We start from the raw sequence: 20313 nt of genomic DNA, 5'->3' as shown, positions 1-20313 counted from the left end.
TTCATAGAAATTTTAGAATCAACTTATCAAGGTCTGCCAACAAATTTATCAGAATTTTGATTGAGATTGATTGAATCTATATATTAATTTGTGGAAAATTGTCTTCTTTATTGAGTTTTCTAATCTATTAATATTATATTTCTCCCATGTCAGTTATCTCTAATGTATTTCAATTTTATAATTTTCTCTGTAACATCTTACATGCCTTTTATTTTTAAACATTTGATATTTTATGTTATTTTAAATAATAGCTATTTCGTTTTATTTTCTATTGTTGGTATATGTCAATTCAGTTGATTTAAAAGTGTAAGATTCAGTAGCTTTTAGTATATTCACAAATATGTGCAATCATCACCACAGTTTTAAAATTAAGGTACTTTGTTTTCTTTTTTGTTTTGTTTTTGAGACAGGATCTCACCCTGTCACCCAGGCTGGAGTGCTGTGGCACAGCTTGGCTCACTGCAGTCTCCACCTCCCAAGCTCAAGCAATCCTCCCATCTCCACCTTCAGTTGCCGGGACTACAGGTGCATGCCACCACACCCAGCCTAAGCTCACATTTTAAAGAAACTTTGAGCAGGGCACCATGGCTCACGCCTGTAATCCCAGCACTTTGGAAGGCCGAGGCAGGTGGATCACCTGAGGTCAGGAGTTTGAGACAAGCCTGGCCAACATGGTGAAACCCCATCTCTACTAAAAATACAAAACTTAGCTGGGCGTGGTGCCAGGCGCCTATAATCCCAGCTGCTCGGGAGGCTGAGGCAGGAGAATTGCTTGAACCTGGGGGTCGGAGGATGCAGTGAGCCCAGATGGCACCACTTCACTCCAGCCTGGGCGAAAGAACAAAGCTCTGTCTCAAAAAAAAAAAAAAAGAAAAGAAAAGAAAAAGAAACTTTGTGCCCTTTAAAAGGTATTATATCCCTGATCCCCAGCCCTAAACAACTACTAATGTACTTATATGCCTAATCAGGACATTTCATTTAAGTAAAATAATTTTTGGACTTTTTTGTGCCTGATTTCTTTCACTTAACAATGTTTTCCCGGTTCATCCATGTTGTAGCATGTATCAGTACTTTATCTCTTTTTATGGAAACCATTTCATTGTATAGATGCACCATATTGTATTTATCAGTTGGTCAACATTTGGGTTGTTTCCATCTTTTGACAATTACAAATTCTGCTATGAATGTTTGCATACAAGTTTTTACATGGATGTGTGTTTTCATTGCTCTTGAGTACAATAAAGCTAAGAGTGGAATTGCTGGATTATATGAAGACTGTAGTAACTGATAGAGGAACTGCCAAACTATTTTCCAAAGTGGCTGCACCGTTTACATTCACACCAGCAGTGTCTGAGAGTTAGAATTTCTTCATATCCTTGTCATAGCTTATTTGACTTTTTGATTATGGCCATCCTAGTGGGTGTGAAGTATAGTTTTCAGAATATGAGTTTTGCACTTCTTTTGTTAAGCTTATTTCTAAGTATTCTTTTGGTGCTATCATAGAATTCTTTATTTTATTAGTGTATTGTTCATTCCAAATGTACAGAAATATAATTGATTTTTGTGTAATGATAGTGTATCCTGCAGCCTTGCTGAACTCATTAGTCTAATAGATTTTTTTAGTGGTCTTTGGGATTTTCTATATATATAAGATCATGTCATCTGTGAATAGAGATAATTTTACTTTTTTGTTTCCAGTCTTATTTTGCGTAATTGCCCTGGCTAAGTACCTCCAGTAAGAGAAGTGGCAAGAGCAGACATCTTTGTCTGTATTCCTGAATTTAGGGGGAAAGTATCCAGTCTTTTACCAGGAAGTATGATGTCAGTTGTAGGGGTTTTATGGAAGCTCTTTATAATGTTCAGGAAATTTGCTTCTGTTTTCTGGTTTATTGAGAGTTTTTAGACTTGGATTTTCTCAATCGATTTTTTATTTGTTGAGATGGTTGTGTGGTTTTTTTGTTGTTGTTTTTATTGATCTAATGTATTACATTAATTGATTTTAGATGTTGACATTGCATTCCTTGGATCTCATTTGGTCATGTTGTATAATTCATTGTATATGTTCCTGGAATCAGTTTGCTGCAGTTTTATTGGGGATTTTTGTGTCCACATTTATAAGAGATACTGGTCTATCGATTTTTTTTTATGTTTTTGTCTGGTTTTGGTTGTAGGGTAATATTGTTCCATAGGATGAGTTGGGAAGTATTCTATTCTCTCCTCTTTATTTTTTGGAATAATGTATGAAGAATTGGTATTATTTCTTCTTTAAACATTTGGTAGACTTCACTAAGGAAACCATCTGGGAATGGGTTTTTCCTTGTGGGTAGTATTCAATTACTAATTCAGTTTCTTCACTTGTTGTAGGTCTGTTCTGATTTTCTGTTTCTTCTTGCATCACGTTCAGTAGTTGCTGTTTTTATTGGAAGTTGCCCATTTCATTTCAGTTATCTAATTTACTGGCATACATTTGTTTTTAGTATTCCTTTAATAGTCTAATAGTCTTTTATTTCTGTTAGTGGTAATGTCCCCGCTTTCATTTCTGAATCTACTAAAGTCTTCTTTTTTTTTTTTTTTTTTTTTTGGTCAGGCTACAGGTTTATCTTTTTTTTTCAAAGAACTAATTTTGATTTTATTCTTTTTGCTATAATTCTATTTCATTAATTTCCTCTCTTTATTTTCTTCTGTTTGCTTTAGATTTAGTTTGCTATTTCATGTGTATGTGTGTCTTAAGGTGGATGGTTAGGTTTTGATTTCAGATATTTCTTCTTTGTTAATATAGGTCTTTATAGCCATAAATTTCTAGAAGCAACTACTTTAGCTGTGTCCCATGACATATGTTACATTGTAATTTTCATTTATCTCAAATTTATTTTCTGATTTCCTTTTGATCTATTATTCTTTAATTCATTGGTTTTTTTCAGACCGTGTTTTTTATGTATTTGCAAATTTCCAAAATTTTTTTGTTGTTGATATCTATTTCATTCCATTGTAGTTGGAAAACCATTTGTATTATCTTTTTTCTTTAAGTTTATTGAGGTTTGTTGTATAACCTAGCATATAGTCTTTCCTGGAGAATGATCCATGTGCAACTGAAAAGAATATATAGTAGTCCTCCAGTATCTGTGGGGGAGAATTGGTTCCAGGATGTTCCATGGATACCAATATTTGTGGATACTCAAATTCCTTTACAGACTGGCTCAGTATTTGCATATAACCTACACACATCCTCCCATATACTTTAAATTATCTCTATATTACTTATAATACCAATAACATATTTGTTCTAGGTAAATAGTTGTTATACCGTTTTTTATTTGTATTATTTTTTATTGTTATATTGTTATTGTTATTTTGTTGGGTTTTTATTTTAATTTTTCACCCATGATTGGTTGAATCCATGGATTTGGAACTAACCAATACATAGGGCCAACTGTACTATATTCTGCTGTTGCCAAGCAGGGTGTTCCATAGGCTGTTAGGTCTACTTGTTTTATAGTTTGTTCAAGTCTTCTGTTTCCTTGATGATTTTCTACCTAGTTGTTCTGTCCACATTTCCCCTCAACCAGAAGGCTTATATTAGAGATAACAGATAGGGACCTTTCCCCACTTCTACTGCAGCCCATCCCCAATGTATTATAGCTTATTATTTTAATCAAAGTATGATGCCTTTCAGGGTGATTAACTTTAGAGAATACCTATATTATGCCAACAGTCATAGCCACATGTGTTGGCTATCAGCATACTCATCTCCCTCTAGAGTACACCAGACCTACGCTGTCTAATACAGTAGCCACTAGTCACATGTGGCTCTTTAAATTTAACTTAATTAAAAAAAATAAAATTATAAATTCAATTTGTCAGTCACACCAGGCACATTTCAATGCTCAGTAACCATATGTGGCTAGTGGCTACCATAGATAACGTTTCTGTCATCACCGAATATATGGTACTATTAACTATTTGGTAGTGTACTTTATTGATTGTAATCTGGTTTTGTTAGTTTCCATATTGTATTGAAGCTGTTGGATTTGTTGGGGGTTTTTTCTGACTACTTTTTAAATTTTTTTTATTTCCATAGGTGTTTGGGGAAACAGGTGGTATTTTGTTGCATGAGTAAGTTCTTTAGTGGTGATGTGTGAGATTTTGGTGCACCCAGGATGTTGGATTTGTTCTGCAATTTTTAATTGTCATTTGATGAGAATGCCAACAAAAGGGAATAAAGTAAAATGCCATTATCAAGTTTAAAGAGACAGCATAATATAGATTAAGATTCTACTGTTTATAAACTGTGTGATTCTGGGCAAATTGCTCTTAATTTCACTTCCTCATCAATGAAATGTTATGAAGATTAAATTAATGTACATCAGAGACTTAAAACAGGACCTGGCATCCATGTATTTTGTAAGTTTTTGTTAACATTACATGTATGTTAATATGCATTCATCACACATTTGTAAAAGTGAAATTATTAAGCAATTAGGGTTTTTTTGCTTGTTTGCCTGTTTTGAGATGGGGTCTTGCTCTGTCACCCAGGCTGGAGTGCAGTGGCACCATCTCGGCTCACTGAAACTTCCACCTCCTAGGTTTAAGCAATCCTCCCACCTCATCCTTCCAAGTAGCTGGGACTACAGGCAACATGCCACCATGCCTCATTTTTGTATTTTTAGTAGAGACAGGGTTTCACCATGTTGGCCAGGCTGGTCTCGAATTCCTAACCTCAGGAGATTCACACGGCCTAAACTTAAGTAATTAGGTTTCTTTTCCCACATTGGTATATATTAACCCATTTTTTCCCCCTTTTCCTTGAGACAGAGTCTCACTCTGTCGCCCAGGCTGGAGTGCAGTGGCATGATCTCAGCTCACTGCAACTTCCGCCTCACAGTTTCAAGCAATTCTTCTGCCTCAGCCTCCTGAGTACCTGTGACTACAGGCACACACCACCACATCCGGCTAGTTTTTTGTATTTTTAGTAGAGACCAGTGTTTCACCATGTTGGCCAGGCTGGTTTCAAACTCCTGACCTCAAGTGATCTGCCTGCCTCGGCCTCCCAAAGTGCTGGAATTACAGGCGTGAGCCACCTTGCCCAGCCATATTAATCCACCTTAATCTTTGTAATAGCTGCATAACATTCTGTCTTCTAGGACATTTGTTATAACGTATGTTCATAGTAATTTTATCATTTTTGATATGTCATTCATTTAGCCAGTCTCATATTGATGTATAGTTAGGTTTCTAGCTTTCAACTGTCTTGGGTTATTTTACTGAAAATCCTTGTTCATAGAATTTTGGGTATTTATACAAGTTTATCAGAATAGTAAATGAGCAAGAATGGATTTGCTTTGAATGATTACATATAACGTATCAATGAATACTGTCAGCTTGTTTTCCAGGAAATTTGTACCAATTTATACTTCCATGAACCATATTAAATAGTGCTTACATTTGTATAGTATTAATCATCCTTTCAAATTTTTGCCAGTTTAAAAGTTTTTTTTAATGGATCTTATTGTTTATTTAGTGGGATTGGGGCATCTTTTTGTGTTTGTTGATAATTTTACCTATTTTTTCCTTTGAGTGTTATTTATCATGCATTTTGACCTATTAAAATAATTAATTTATATGTAATTGACATCATGTTTTACTTTTATGTTTTCTGATTTTCAATCATGCTTTAAAAGTACTTTCCTATGCCAAGATTATAAAAACATCCATTCATGTTTTTTTTTCTAGTAGTTTTATGGAGTTTTTTAAATAGCAAATTTTATTTTGGGATAAGGTGGTGTAGGAATCTACATTTCCATTTTCTTCTCCATTATACTCCCTACTCTTTTAAGAACTACATCTCTTCATATGTGGTCATATTTCCATGATAGCTTACTGTAAGTAATAAAATCACAAATGGTAGTAGAATTTAGAAATCTTCAACATAACTCTCTTACTGTGAAAAAGAACCTTGTGGTACTCATCAGTGACATGATAACTTCATATATTTTGTAGATGTCACAAGCAATTTCTCATCATTAATTCCTGTTTTAGTAAAGGTATTTTTAGTCTGTTACTTAGCTGTGAACGTTTGGTGAACATTTATGAGAAATTATTATTTACTTGTTAAATATGCATTTTCTAAATTCATGATTACATGAGGTTTCTTAGGAAATTTTAGAAATAATTTCTATAAATTATTTTTAAAGTTTGCTTTTATTTTCCAGGTTTTTATTTACATAAATTATTTGCAGGAACATTTATTTTACTGCAAAAGAGGAATAGTAGTTTGCTTTGGCTCTTGGGAAAGATTTTATGGAACTTTTTGGGTTTTCCTTTCCCTATTTTTCCACCTCACTCCCTGTTCCTTTCCTTTTTTTTTTTCTCCCATGGTAGAGGGAGAAGCAAGGTAATGGTAGTAGATAGAGGGAGATTATTTTGCCTTCTTATATGTAGATACTAATATTAAACATCTGAATATAGAAAATTAATATGAGAGCTGTTATCTATTGGGAAAATGTTTTTATTCCTATTTAGTTTTATTCTTCCCCACCTCTGCCCCCAGCCCCCGAGATGGAGTCTTGTTCTGTTGCCCAGGCTGGAGTTCAGTGGCACGATCTCTGCTCACTGCAACCTCCACCTCCTAGGTTCAAGCAATTCTCCTGCCTCAGCCTCCTGAGTAGCTGGGATTACAGGCACCCACCACCACACCTGGCTAATTTTTTTTTTTTTTTCGTATTTTTAGTGGAGACGGGGTTTTACCATGTTGGCCAGGCTGGTCTCGAACTCCTGACCTCATTACATGTCCACCTCGGCCTTCCAAAGTAATGGGATTACAAGTGTGAGCCACTGTGCCCGGCCCCTATTCAGTTTTTTTCTATTATTTGTCAGAATTAAATTTTCATGGCAAATATTCTTTATTAAGGTTTCTAGACTAGGAGGATTTCATGCTACATCATTTATATTTTATTTGTTAATCATCCCCTTCTCTGCTTTTTCTGTTGAAAACACATTTTAATCATCGTTAGGTTATTAGCTGAACTTTCAATTAAAATTACTTGACACAATGTACCTGTATAAAAGTTGTCTATAGAAACACTTTTTTTTCAAATTTGTCTTATTATTTCCACAGAAAGAACATGCTCTCTGAATAACTGTACAGTGGCCAAAAGAATTGGAAAAGGAAAAGATGCTACTGTCATCTTTGAGCATTTCAAGAAACCTGTAGATCCATTTGTTCAAGAAAACTGTTTATGCAATGTACTAAATTCAGAGATAAATCCTTCCAACTCACATATTTCTAACTCCTATGGAAATGTACAAAATGGAAACATTTCTGTACCTGAAACATACAATGGACAGACAGAGCACAATTTAGCAGAAATTAGAGACACTTCTCAAGTACTTGCACATGATTCAGACCTTTCACTTATGCCCAGTGATGCCAAAGGAAGTGTTAATGGTGACCTCTTGTTAAATTGGACAAGTCTTAAAAATATTTTAAGTAGTCTTAATGCTGCTTTTCCTCTTCACAACAGTACTGGCTCAAGCACAGTTACTACTTCAAAATTCATCAAAGACCCAAGACTGATGAGGAGAGAAGAAAGTATGGGAGAACAGAGTAATACTGCAGGCTTAAATGAGATTTTGCAATTTGAGAAGAGTTTAGATAATGTTAATTCAGAAATAAAATCAACACCATCTAATTCTGCCTCCTCCTCAGAAGTTGTCCCTGGTGATTGTGCTGTTCTTACAAATTGTTTGGATGCTCCTTGCTTTAAAACTTGTGTTAATGATTCACAGTCTTGGGCTCACAACACAGGCTCTGAGGACTATAACTCCGTACCTCATAATAAAGTTACCATGGCAGGGCAATGTAAGGACCAAGGCAATTTTTCCTTCCCAATTTCTGTGTCAAATGTAGTGTCAGAGGTTGAGAACCAAAACCACAGTGAGGAGAAGGTTCAGAGAGCCCAACAGGAATCAGATAATGTGTATAAAAAAGAGTACAATAGCCGTATTTCTCAGGAATTGCAGTCTTCTGATTTAAAAACCATTTATCAGACTGGTCACCAAATGTCTACAATTTTCCACTCAAAAGAAAGTAAGCATTGATGAATACCTTCAAAATACTGGAAAGATGAAAAACTTCACTGACCTGAAGGACAATTCCAAACATGAAGAAAAGCAAACTTCGTGGAAAGAAATTGATAATGATTTCACTAATGAAACAAAAATCAGTCCAATGGATAATTACATTGTTTTGCACCAAGAATACAAAGAGAGTGAGAGTCATAATTCTTTCGAGAAAAGCTGTGATAAAATATTAATTACTCAAGAGTTAGAAATACCAAAATCTTCTACATCTACCGTAAAGGATAAGGATGAACTAGATCATCTAGCGTTGGAATGGCAAATTACTCCAAGTTTAGAGAGCCTGTCACAAAAGCATCCTCAGCACTCTGTGGAGTATGAGGATAACATTCACACAAGTTTAGCCATTTCTCAAAAGCTAATGGAACTGAAATTGGGGAAAATAAATGCAAATTGTGCTAGCATTATAACTGAAGCTTTCCCAAAACCAAAAGACATACCCCAGGCCGAAGAAATACTCACTGATACAGTTATTTCCTCTTATAACATAGAAACAGCTCATGACAATTCAAATTGCAGCATAACTAGAGAACATATATGTGTCCACAGGAAAAATGAAAATGAACCAGTGTCGTCAGAGAACATTCAGAGAGACTATAAAGAAACTGCTTATGTTGAAGATAAGGGTCAGGATCACAGTCTGTTCTGTAACTCACAGTTAAACAATATATGCCTGAATGTTAATTTCAAAGAACAAAGAGGTAATTATAAAGAAAGCCAAAATGAGGCTAAAGAGAATAATGCTTCATCTGTAGAAAACAACATAGAGAATATATATGGAGACAAAAAGCAGGATTCTCATACAAATAAAATTTCAGCTATATAGATGAAAAGGAGGACAAAAATTACAACAATATAGAAATTTTGAGTTCTGAAGAATTTTCTGCTACATTTAACTTGATTTGCAGAGAAAAATATGTTTCAGCAGCAACTGCATTATTAGAGAGTGAAGAAGATACCATTAGTGCCATGAAGCAAAAAGATACTGAAAATACTGGAAGAAGTGTAGAGCATTTGGCTTCCACAGCATTTCCCGAAATTGCAAGTTCTTCAGTGTGTGTAGCCTCAAATGCTGCAGTACAGATAGCTAGTGCTACTATGCCTGTATTAAGCATAAGTAATGACGAACACCAAATATACCAGTCTAAAGAAACTTGTTCTTCTGAAAGTCCAGATTTTGGTTTGTTAGTAAAACATAGGGTTTCCGATTGTGAAATTGATAAGGATAAAAATAAATCACAAGAATCATTTCATCAATCAATAAATGAGAACTTAGTTCTTCAAAGCATTGAATTGGAAAGTGAAATTGAAATAGAAGATTGTGATGATGCTTTTATATTTCAACAAGATACACGTAGCCATGAAAACATGCTTTGTGAGGAATTTGTGACCTCATATAAGGCTCTGAAGTCTCGTATCAGTTGGGAAGGTATATTAGCACTTGATAATGGGGAGATGGAAGTTTTGGAAAGCACCGCAGGAAGGGAAAATAGTGATCAGCATTATTCTAAGGAAAGTAGCTATTTTTATTCCTCTACACAAAACGGTGAAACAGAGCTTCCCAGCCCAATTTTACTTCCAGATCTACAAATTAGAATTACTAATATATTTAGGCCAGGATTCAGCCCGACAGTTGATTCCTTTGCATTGAAAGATAATTTCTGCACACATGTAACTGAAGCCACAAAACCAGAAATAAATAAGGAGGATGGAGAAATTGTAGGATTTGACATTTATTCCCAGCCTTCTGGTGAAAATTCGGATTATCCATGTGAAGATAAAGTTGATAATATAAGGCAAGAATCAGGACCAATGAGTAAATCTGAAATCTCCCTTTCTTTTGACTTGAGTGACAATACAGATGTGAATCATATGTCTAAAAATCCAAACAGTGAATCTTTGTTTAGTGAACCTTCTAATGTCACAATAATAGATAATGGAAGCAGATGTTTCTTTACAAACTCAAAAACTGACTATAACGATACTAAAGAGAAAAAGGAGGCAGAATCAAGAATTAGCAAAAGGAAGCTACATACATCTTCCAGGGATCAGAACATACATAAAGATTTAAGACAACATAAAATTTATGGGAGAAAGAGGAGGCTAACCAGTCAAGACTCATCTGAGTGTTTTTTTTCATTATCCCAAGGACGAATTAAAACATTTTCACAGTCAGAAGAGCACATTAAGAGTGTCCTAAATATCCTAAGTGGTGAAGCATCTTTATGTAAAAGCAAATGTCTTTCCAAAAAATTAGACAAAGCAGTTATTCACTTAAAAAAAGCTCATAGAAGAGTTCACACATCTTTGCAGCTTATAACTAAAGTAGGAGAAAAAAGAAAGGGCCCATTACCAAAATCATATGCAATAATATGCAATAATTTCTGGGAAAGTTGTGACCTTCAAGGTTATAGTTCTGTGTCTCAAAGAAAATATTGTTCTACTAAGCATTTTTGGTCAAAAAGAAAATATGACAAACGGAGAAAGAAAAGAGTTCCAAAAGCTGATATTTCTAAATCGTTAACCTATGTGTCAAAGCACAAGTCTTACAAAACAAGTGGAGAGAAAAAATGCCTTTCTAGGAAAAGTATGGCTAGCAGTGTCTCAAAAAGTCACCCCACTATTCACGTGGGAGAATTTTGTAATCAGGAACATCCTGGATCACAGTTGTCTGTATCCTCCACATCCCAAAGTACAAGTCAGTCAGTTTATTATAATAGCAGTGTAAGCAATCCAAGTTTATCAGAAGAACATCAGCCCTTTTCTGGAAAAACTGGATGTCTGTTTTCCCCAGATCACTCAGATGAGAAACTAATTGAAAAGAAAATCAAATTGATACAAAGTTTTATCTAGCACTAGTAAATATGAAAAGCTTGAAAAACATTCGGCAAATCATAATGTTAAAGATGCAACTAAAGAAAACAGTTGTGAGGCTAATCAAGTAATAAATGAAAGTAATTCCATATCTTTAAGTTGCATAAAAGAAAACATAAATTATAATACAGGCAACGATTATGATGCAACTTGCATAGGTTGCACAAAGGTGAAAACTGATGTACTAATTTCAGTGTTAGATTCAAATGTGAAGCACTTTTTAAATGATCTCTACCAACAAGAAAACCTTATTTTATCTGATTATAAAAGAAACCTGGAAGTAAAGTGGACAGCTCCTACTGAGAGATCCAAGCAAAGCATTATTACAGGAAACTTCCTTATGGACCCATTAAACTTAACTTTGATAGCAAGTAAAAAGTACAGTATTCCTCAGTTATCAGCCTCTGCAGTGACAGATAGTGAGGGAGAATCTTCAAAATCTTACTTGGATAAACAGAGAATTCTTACTATAGATTCTTTTGCAGCATCCACTACTATACCATGCTGTGAGCAGAGCTGTAGAGGAAAAGAGCTTCTAAAGACAGAACAGTGCTCTTCAGGTAATTGCCTCCATACAGATGGGAATGAAACAAATGTCACTGAGAATTATGAGTTAGATGTAGCATCAGTAACTGAAGAAAGTAGAAGTTATGGGGAAAATATAATGAAATTATCTTCCAGTGATAGTTCTCTGCTTTTAAAAGATAATATAAAAGGCTCCTCTTCAGAAACATGTATTGTGAAGAAAGACACTGAGGACAGAATAACATGGAAAGTTAAACAAGTGGAAAAAGCAAAGGATTCTGTTTACAAAAGTAGCATGACTGAAGGATCAACTGTTAATACTGAGTACAAAAATCAAAAGAATCAGATCTCAGAAGAATCCTGCTTAAATGAGAAAATTATTAAAACTAATTTGATTGATTCCCATCTAAGCACTAAAAATACTACTACTGAGTCAGTCTCTTTGAAGAACACAGTTTCTAATCCGCTTAACAAAAGAGAGAAGGCAGAAATTAAAGTTAGTAACGACTCGCAGTCTGACTTGACATTGTATTCAGAAATAGCCTATATTTCCAAACCAGGGATTCTAGGAGTTAATCATACACCTATTTTACCTGCCCACTCTGAAACCTGTAAAGTCACTACTCTTCTGAAGAAACCTGCATCATACATGAGTGAATTTAAAGAAAAACATTGCTCAGCTAATCATACGGCCCTTATAGCTAATCTGTCTCAAATTTTGCAGAGGGCAGATGAAGCATCATCTTTGCAGATTCTACAGGAAGAAACTAAGGTTTGTCTAAATATTCTCCCTTTATTTGTGGAAGCTTTTGAAAGAAAGCAAGAATGTTCAGTTGAACAAATCCTGATTTCAAGAGAACTGTTGGTAGACCAAAACGTATGGAATAATTGCAAACACACATTAAAACCATCTGCTGTTGACACTTTGGTAGAACTTCAAATGATGATGGAAACAATTCAATTCATTGAAAACAAAAAAAGACGCTTAGAAGGTGAACCAACATTCCGAAGCTTGCTTTGGTATGATGAAACACTGTACGCTGAGCTTCTTGGAAAACCACGTGGATTTCAACAGCAGTCTAATTTCTATCCTGGTTTCCAAGGAAGATTAAAATATAATGCGTTCTGTGAGTTACAGACTTACCGTGATCAATTAGTTGAATTGCTTGAAGAAACAAAAAGGGAAAAGAATTCATACTATGCATTCTTAAAGTACAAACGACAGGTTAATGAATGTGAAGCCATAATGGAGCATTGTTCTGATTGCTTTGACTTTTCTCTTTCTGTTCCATTTACTTGTGGAGTTAACTTTGGAGATAGTTTAGAAGACCTGGAAATCTTAAGAAAAAGTACTTTAAAGTTGATCAGTGCATGTGGGGACTCTCCTAAAGTTCATTCGTATCCAGGAAAACAGGACCATCTGTGGATTATCATAGAAATGATCTCCTCAAAGATTAATTTTATTAAGAACAACAAGGCGGTACATATTAAAATATCTCTTTATGGTCTGGAACATATCTTTTTTGATGCTGCAAAAAATCTTGTTTGGAAAGAGGAAACACAATCCTTCAGCAAAAAATACTCACAAAAGGAGGACAAAGAAAGGCTACTCAGAGTGAATACATGTGCTTTTTCTAAGTTGCAGAAGATATATGATACTTTGTCTAAGGATTTAAACAATGAACCAATTTCCCCTGTTGGGCTTGAGGAGGATACTATAATTGCCTCCAGAAAATCAGATCATCCAATAAACAAAGCAACTATTAGCATAGAAAATTCTAAGTTTGGCAGTAGTTTGCTTGCACACCCAGATATTTATTGTATTGGTGAGATATTGGATCAAGCTGAAGTTGCAGACCTTAAAAAATTACAAGATCTCACCTTGAGATGTACAGATCACTTAGAAATTTTAAAAAAATACTTTCAAATGCTACAAGATGATAACATGGATAATATTTTTATCACAGAAGAAAATGTTTTAGACATGGTGAAAAACCACAGCTATGAGGCTAGACTTTTAAAGCCTGAAGCTATTGAAATGTATATTGAAATCGTCATGGTCTCAGAAACAATTCACTTTCTTAAAAACTCAATAGCAAAGAAACTAGACAAACAGAGGTTTCGAGGTATGCTTTGGTTTGATTTGTCACTTATTCCTGAGCTGGTTCAGTGCCAAGAAAAAATGACTTCTTTTTCATTTCTTAAAGATAACTCAACAGATGTTTGCCTTTGGAAAGTGATAGAGACTGCTATTTTCGAACTTAAGAAAGATCTGGATGTTATCTACAAATATGATGAAGCTGTTAATCGCTCATATGCTATTCATTTGCTCTCAAGAGAACTTCAAGAACTTTCAGAAATAAAAAAGCTTCTGAAGAACTCCAAGTATTTTATTTCCACATATATTGACTTTGTGCCATATATAACATCCATAAATTATGGAAGCACCCTGATGGAGTTAGAATACAACTACAATCAATTTTCTACACTGCTGAAGAATGTAATGTCTGCCCCTAGGAAAGATTTAGGAAAAATGGCCCATATTATGAAAGTCATGAAAACGATTGAACATATGAAGATTATATGTGCTAAAAATGCTGAACTAACTATTTCCTTTTTTCTATGCCAAATGCTATATAACGGAAGGAAGATTTTACAGCTGAAGAGAAAAGAAAAAATGAATATTCATGTTGTAAAACCTGGGGAAAATAACAATAAATTTAGTATTTCTATGATGGTGCCCCCAATATCAGAGTGCATAAACAAAAACATTTCAAATTCCTCTAAAAAACGACCTAGCACTGTAGACACATGTGAAGACTCTCAGGAACAACAGAAAAATACTACTGTTTCCAGTTGTAAAAAGCTAAAGGTATGAATGATTTAAAACATAACTATTGTAAGTATTCTTTTTGAAAACAAGTCTACGCGTAAGCAAACAAGTAGTCTGCAGAATTCTAAAAGTTGAGAATGGTAAATTGTCTGGCAAAATGAATTTACTAACTATAATACTGATTTAAACAATTCATATTATCTATAAAATGATACATAAATTATATGTATAGGTGATACCTTGCAAATGTCTACTTCTTAAACATAAAATTAAATGTTTTAACTTAGAAAACATTTTTTGGAAGGACGTGAATTTTAAAAGCTTCTTAAGGGAGAGTTCAATATTGCGAACACTGAGTGAGTGACCAATATTTATTGAGTAGCTTTTCTGTATAGCAAGCCTATGCTCAGTGTAGTGAATATTCAAAAGTGGCTAACGAAGCCTGTCTTCTTGTCCATTATCATCCGAATGGAGAAATAGGACAGATATTTTTCAAAAGATAACTATCAAGGAGTTAAAAGTCCTATATTAAATACATTTTAACAAATTGTCCAAAGCGTTTAATATGTACTTGGTACTGATTTATTTTATACAAAACCCCTTATGATGTATTTCCTATTATCTTACTTAAAGGTAAGGAAACTGGGACATAGGGGAAATGACTATCCCAGGGTCACAGAGTTTAGTAAATGGGAGCACGCAGATCTAAACCAGGCAGTCTGGCCTCCAGAGCCCTTACTGACAGTTGTCTCAGCTCTGCTCTAAGAGGTTTCTCTTACAGCTGTTCAATAAGTCTTAGTTCAGAAGTTTAGAAAAGAAACCTATATGCAGCTGGGTGCGATAGCTCAGGCCTGTAATCCCAGCACTTTGGGAGGCCAAGGTGAGCGGACTGCTTGAGTCCAGGAGTTCAAGACCAGCCTGGGCAACATGGTGAGACCTCATCTCTACTAAAAATAACAAAAAATTAGCCAGACATGGTGGCATACACTTGTAGTCCCAGCTGCTTGGGAGGTTGAAGTAGGATTGCTTGAGCACAGGGGCAGAGGTTGCAGTGAGCCAGGATTATACCACTGCACTCCAACCCGAGTGGACAGAGTAAGACTCTTTCAAAAAAAATTTTTTATATCTATATATATATAATATTTTTAAATTAAGTCTGGAACAATTTAACAGTGGGTAAGAATAATCTATGGATGGAGAACGTTTTTTCAGGTTATGGAATATCTTAAATTAGACCTAAGGAGTTTGACCTTCATTCTGTACACATTGAAGTGTGCTGTCATATGAAATTCGTTTTTCCAATGATTTAACAGATAGATTCTGAGTATATAAGTCATACACATCTTCTGTAGAAGTATTTATAGTAGTATGTAGTAGTACTATATATAGTAGTACGTAGTAGTACTGTATATAGTACTACTTATAGTAATAAGTCAGCCATGGCTTAGCAAAAGGTGTTAGAAAGGAAAATTTTTATTAACAGACATGACTTAAAAAATCGATGGGGCTTCACAACTGGTATACAAGAAAGGACATAAAAGAGGGAACAGTCATAAATGGACTTCAAGATTAGTTTTAAGGGTCAGGTGTGGTGGCTCATGCCTGTAATCCCAGTACTTTGGGAGGCTGAGGCAGGTGGATCACCTGAGGTCAGGAGTTCGAGACTAGCCTGGCCAACATGGTGAAACCCCATCTCTACTAAAAATAACAAAAATCATCTGGGTGTGGTGGTGGGCACCTTTAGTCCCAGCTACTTAGGAGTCTGAGGCAGGAGAATCGGTTACACCCGGTAGGCAGAGGTTGTAGTGAGCGAAGGTCATGCCACTGCACTTCAACCTGGGTGACAGTGTGAGACTCTGTCTCAAAAAAAAAAAAGATGTGAAGATAAGAAGAATGTTGCAAATTTCTTTTTTTTAAAGTTACTCCAAACATATGTGAAATATGGGAAGTCTAGGAGAGTCACTAGTTTCTGCAGGGAAGTGATAATTAATGAGTTTAACTTTAGATGATGGTCGAACAAACAATTACAAATATCTAATATTGAAATATTTACTTTTATTACAGTTTGTCATCACTAATGAAGATTTTTTTTGTATCTTTTAAACACAGGTAGACATGAAAGATGTCACAAAAATCAGCAGAGAAAATGCAACATTCAAGCATCCAAGGTAGGAGTTCCTATCAGCCCTATGTGGAAAACAAAATTGAACAAAATTGGGCAAATACTAAACAATTAGAATAACAATTATTTATATAATGTCATTGGATCATACATGTAACTTAGGGGATGAGAATAAGCTAAGGAAAAAGAAATTTGTTTGAAATTATACAGTTTCTTAAATTCAGCTTAAGGAATTTGAACTTCATTCTGCAAATATTAAAGGCTAAAGTCATGTGAAATGTGCTTTTTCAGTGATTTAAAGGTTAAGAATATTCTGAGAATAGTTAGAACTGTCAGCCAAGGGTTAGAAAAGGGTGATTGTTTCACAGAATAAGAAAGAAAAATTTGTATATTTACAAGATATGATACAATACTTAAAGAATTGATGGGGCTTATAAGTGGTTTACCAAAAAAGGACTTTCAAAACCAAAAGGGACTTTTAAAATAGGACAAGTGATAAGATTACTTTTTTTTTAACTTGTGCATTTTGAAGAACAGCAAATTTCAAAACTGGCATTTTAATGAGAACCTACGTAGTCATCAATTCCCGTAATATACTTTGAGTTCTCAGAAAGTATAATTTTGATTTTATCGCATTTCTGGTGATGTTTCAGTGGGGCTGAATTCAGTGAAATACGGGGCTTTTAGTTTGTTCAGTGGGGTATGTGAATTCCAGGCCAAAGATGAATTTCTGTTGACTACAGAGAAATAGTACTACTTTTCCCTTCTCAACATAATATTTCCTCATATAATTTAAGAATTTCATAAAGCATCAAAAAATATAATTACTGGCTGGGTGTGGTGGCTCATGCCTGTAATCCCTGCACTTTGGGAGGCCAAGGCGGGTGGATCGCCTGAGGTCAGGAGATTGAGACCAGCCTGACCAACATGGTGAAACGCCATCTCTACTGAAAATACAGAATCTAGCTGGGCGTAGTGACAGGCGCCTGTAATCCCAGCTACTTGGGAGGCTGAGGCAGGAGAATCACTTGAACTCGGGAAGCAGAGGTTGCAGTGAGCTGAGATGCTGCCACTGCACTCCAGCCTGGGTGATAGAGTTAGACTCTGTGTCAAAAAAAAAAATTATATATATATGTATATATATGTATGTATGTATATATATACACACATGTATGTATGTGTGTGTGTACATATGTGTGTGTGTGTGTATATGTAATTACCTAAGGGACCTGTATTAACTGTCTGGCTCTAGACAATTCCCATATGGATGCTTCTCTCAGCTGCTTGAGACTGTCTGAATTTAGCTAATAATTTCAAGGCTATTAAGTTGACAAGAAATTTTGGAGGTCTGCTTTTCCTATTCTCAAAGATGAACAGACAAAAACATATTAGTCTGTTCTGACAGAGAGGGAAGAAATCTTTGGTGGGAAGGCAGGGGTTACAGCTGGTAGTTTACCAGTTGCTTACAGCTATTTACAAGTAATGAAGATCATCAGCAGGCAGGAGGCATATGAATTAAAAAACTACACTGCACAGTTGACTAGTGATAGTTTTCTACTTCTAAAAGCCTCCATTAGAAAATGTCTAAAGCACAAAATAGTTTATTACAATATTGGAAATATATTTAAAATGTAGAGCCATGTCATCTTCAGTAGGAAAAGTATCTAAATCCAAACCACGACAGTCGAACTAGGAAAATGTTACTTGTATAGTGCCAATAGAATGGGAAAACGTAAATAAGAACTCTTCTCCTGGATAAAAATTTCAAGTATATATTTCCATTAGAATTTTGTGACACTATATATTTAAAGTCATTTTTATGTGTGTGTTGCACCTAATAGGACTACAGGATCTCATCCCCAAAGCGAAAACAAAATAGTCTCAAGTTCATCTAACAATCTGAAAAGAAATCATTTAACGTCAAAAAAGGTTGAAATGCAAAGATCACTACCTGGCTCACTTTCACCCTTAGAGAACCCAAAAGACACTTGCACATCCAAGTCAGAAAGGAAAATAGACTTAACTGTTTCATCTGATGCGCCAGACCACTTCACTGGACAACAGGAAAATTTAAATAGCATGAGGAAAAGAAATGTGAACTTTAGTGCTGCTGAAACAAAAAGTGATGAGAAAGATTGTGCTGCTTTTGCAATTTGTGACCAAAAAAGTGCACATGGCACATTTTTACCAGACCGTGAGATACTTTTGCAGAAATTCCTTAAAAATTCCCCAGATCCCACCCAAAAATCCTGCCTTTCTGATATAAACCCAGGAACTGATGTTTCTCTTGTGCCTGATGCGTCGGTGCTCTCAAAGCCAATTTTCTGTTTTGTGAAAGATACCCATACTGATCTAGAAATGAATGACACAGTCTTCAAACTTCAAGATAATGATATAGTAAATTCATCTATTAAAAATTCCTCATGCGTGACTTCTCCAGAACCCATTTGTATCCAGAACAAAATTCCTACTCTGCAGATAAATGAACTACAGCCTGCAGAAACTGAGTCAGAGGACAAATACATGAAGAATACATTGAATCCCAATACTGTGCATACTTTTGGAGCATCTGGACATATAACCCTTAATGTGAATCAAGGAGCAGAGTACTCTCTTTCTGAACAACAGAATGACAAAAATTCAAAACTCCTAACGCAGAATGCTGCCACGTATTGGAATGAACTTCCACAGTCTGCATGTACCCCAACATATAATTCTTCTGAGCATTTATTTGGAACTTCATATCCATACTCTGCTTGGTGTGTTTATCATTACAGCAGCAGCAATGGCAATGGCATTACCCAGACATACCAAGGGATAACATCATATGAACTACAGTCACCTCCTTCTGGGCTGTTGACCACAGTTGCAAGTGGTCAGGGTGCACAGCGTGCCCAGGGCGCACATTCTAATCTTCTGTACTCTCAATATTTTACTTATTTTGCTGGGGAGCCACAAGCAAATGGCTTTGTGCCAGTGAATGGGTATTTTCAATCTCAAATACCTGCTTATAATTTTCAGCAGCCAGTTTTTTCACAGTATGCTTCTCATCAGCCATTACCACAAACTACATACCCTTACCTTCCTAATCGAGATGTGCCTCCAGAAGTTCCTTGGGTTTATGGTGAGTTTCACATTTTAATGCCTGCTTTATTGAGTTGTTACTTTTAGCTGTGTCCATTTATGTGAGTGAAATTCACAGTAAGTGATGAGTTACAAGGAGAGAGAGCAGTCATTTTTCTGTACAGATTTGTAGAATTGCCCATGGATTGGGCAAAGAGGGTGAAAATCTAGTTGTCAAAAATTCCAGCAAAAAAACTGTCAATATCACTAATATATCCTTCATGTGTTCTTCAATAAAACCCAACTGTAGGGAATAGTTAAGTAACTTACAGATAATCGATACAGTGAAATATGATGCAACCATTAAAGGGTTTTTAATGATGTGATTTTTTTTAAACTATATCATGTAAACTTACCTACATAAATATGGAAATAGATAGAAATACTGAAATAAAATATACCAACATTTTAATTTGTCTATCTTCAGGTAAAAAATTTTGGGGTGTGTAGAGAATTTTTTCTTGCATTTTCTAGATTATCTACTGTGAAACATACATTATTTTGATAGAGGAAAAACAGAGTAAACTAAAGTGGGAAAATAAATTTCAATTAGATAAAACAACTGTTCTCTTTCTTTCAGTTATCTAATACGGTATCTTGGTGTAAGTGAATAGAGTTAATTAAAATGTATTGGTAGAAGAACTTGATAGTTTGCTCTGTAACATGAAAATTTTCTTTCTAAAATGCTCAATTCTACTTG

The 20313-nt window shown here is 35.1% G+C and overlaps 1 protein-coding gene across 1 annotated transcript in view; it reads left to right on the top strand.

The window, feature by feature from the left end:
* The first annotated feature begins 7196 nt into the window (after positions 1-7196).
* LOC108518662 (testis-expressed sequence 15 protein-like) overlaps positions 7197-20313 on the top strand; it is a 16068-nt gene continuing 2951 nt past the window's right edge. Inside the window, 6 exon segments of the mRNA XM_017857210.1 lie at positions 7197-8072; positions 8074-8942; positions 8945-10982; positions 10984-14407; positions 16478-16536; positions 18332-19614. Of these exon segments, the coding sequence (XP_017712699.1) occupies positions 7414-8072; positions 8074-8942; positions 8945-10982; positions 10984-14407; positions 16478-16536; positions 18332-19614 (8332 nt within the window). The 5' untranslated portion in view covers positions 7197-7413.

The sequence above is a fragment of the Rhinopithecus bieti genome, unplaced genomic scaffold (assembly GCF_001698545.2).
Source record: "Rhinopithecus bieti isolate Rb0 unplaced genomic scaffold, ASM169854v2 scaffold_2077, whole genome shotgun sequence".
Lineage (NCBI taxonomy): Eukaryota > Metazoa > Chordata > Mammalia > Primates > Cercopithecidae > Rhinopithecus > Rhinopithecus bieti.
This window is presented reverse-complemented; position numbering and strand designations above follow the sequence as displayed.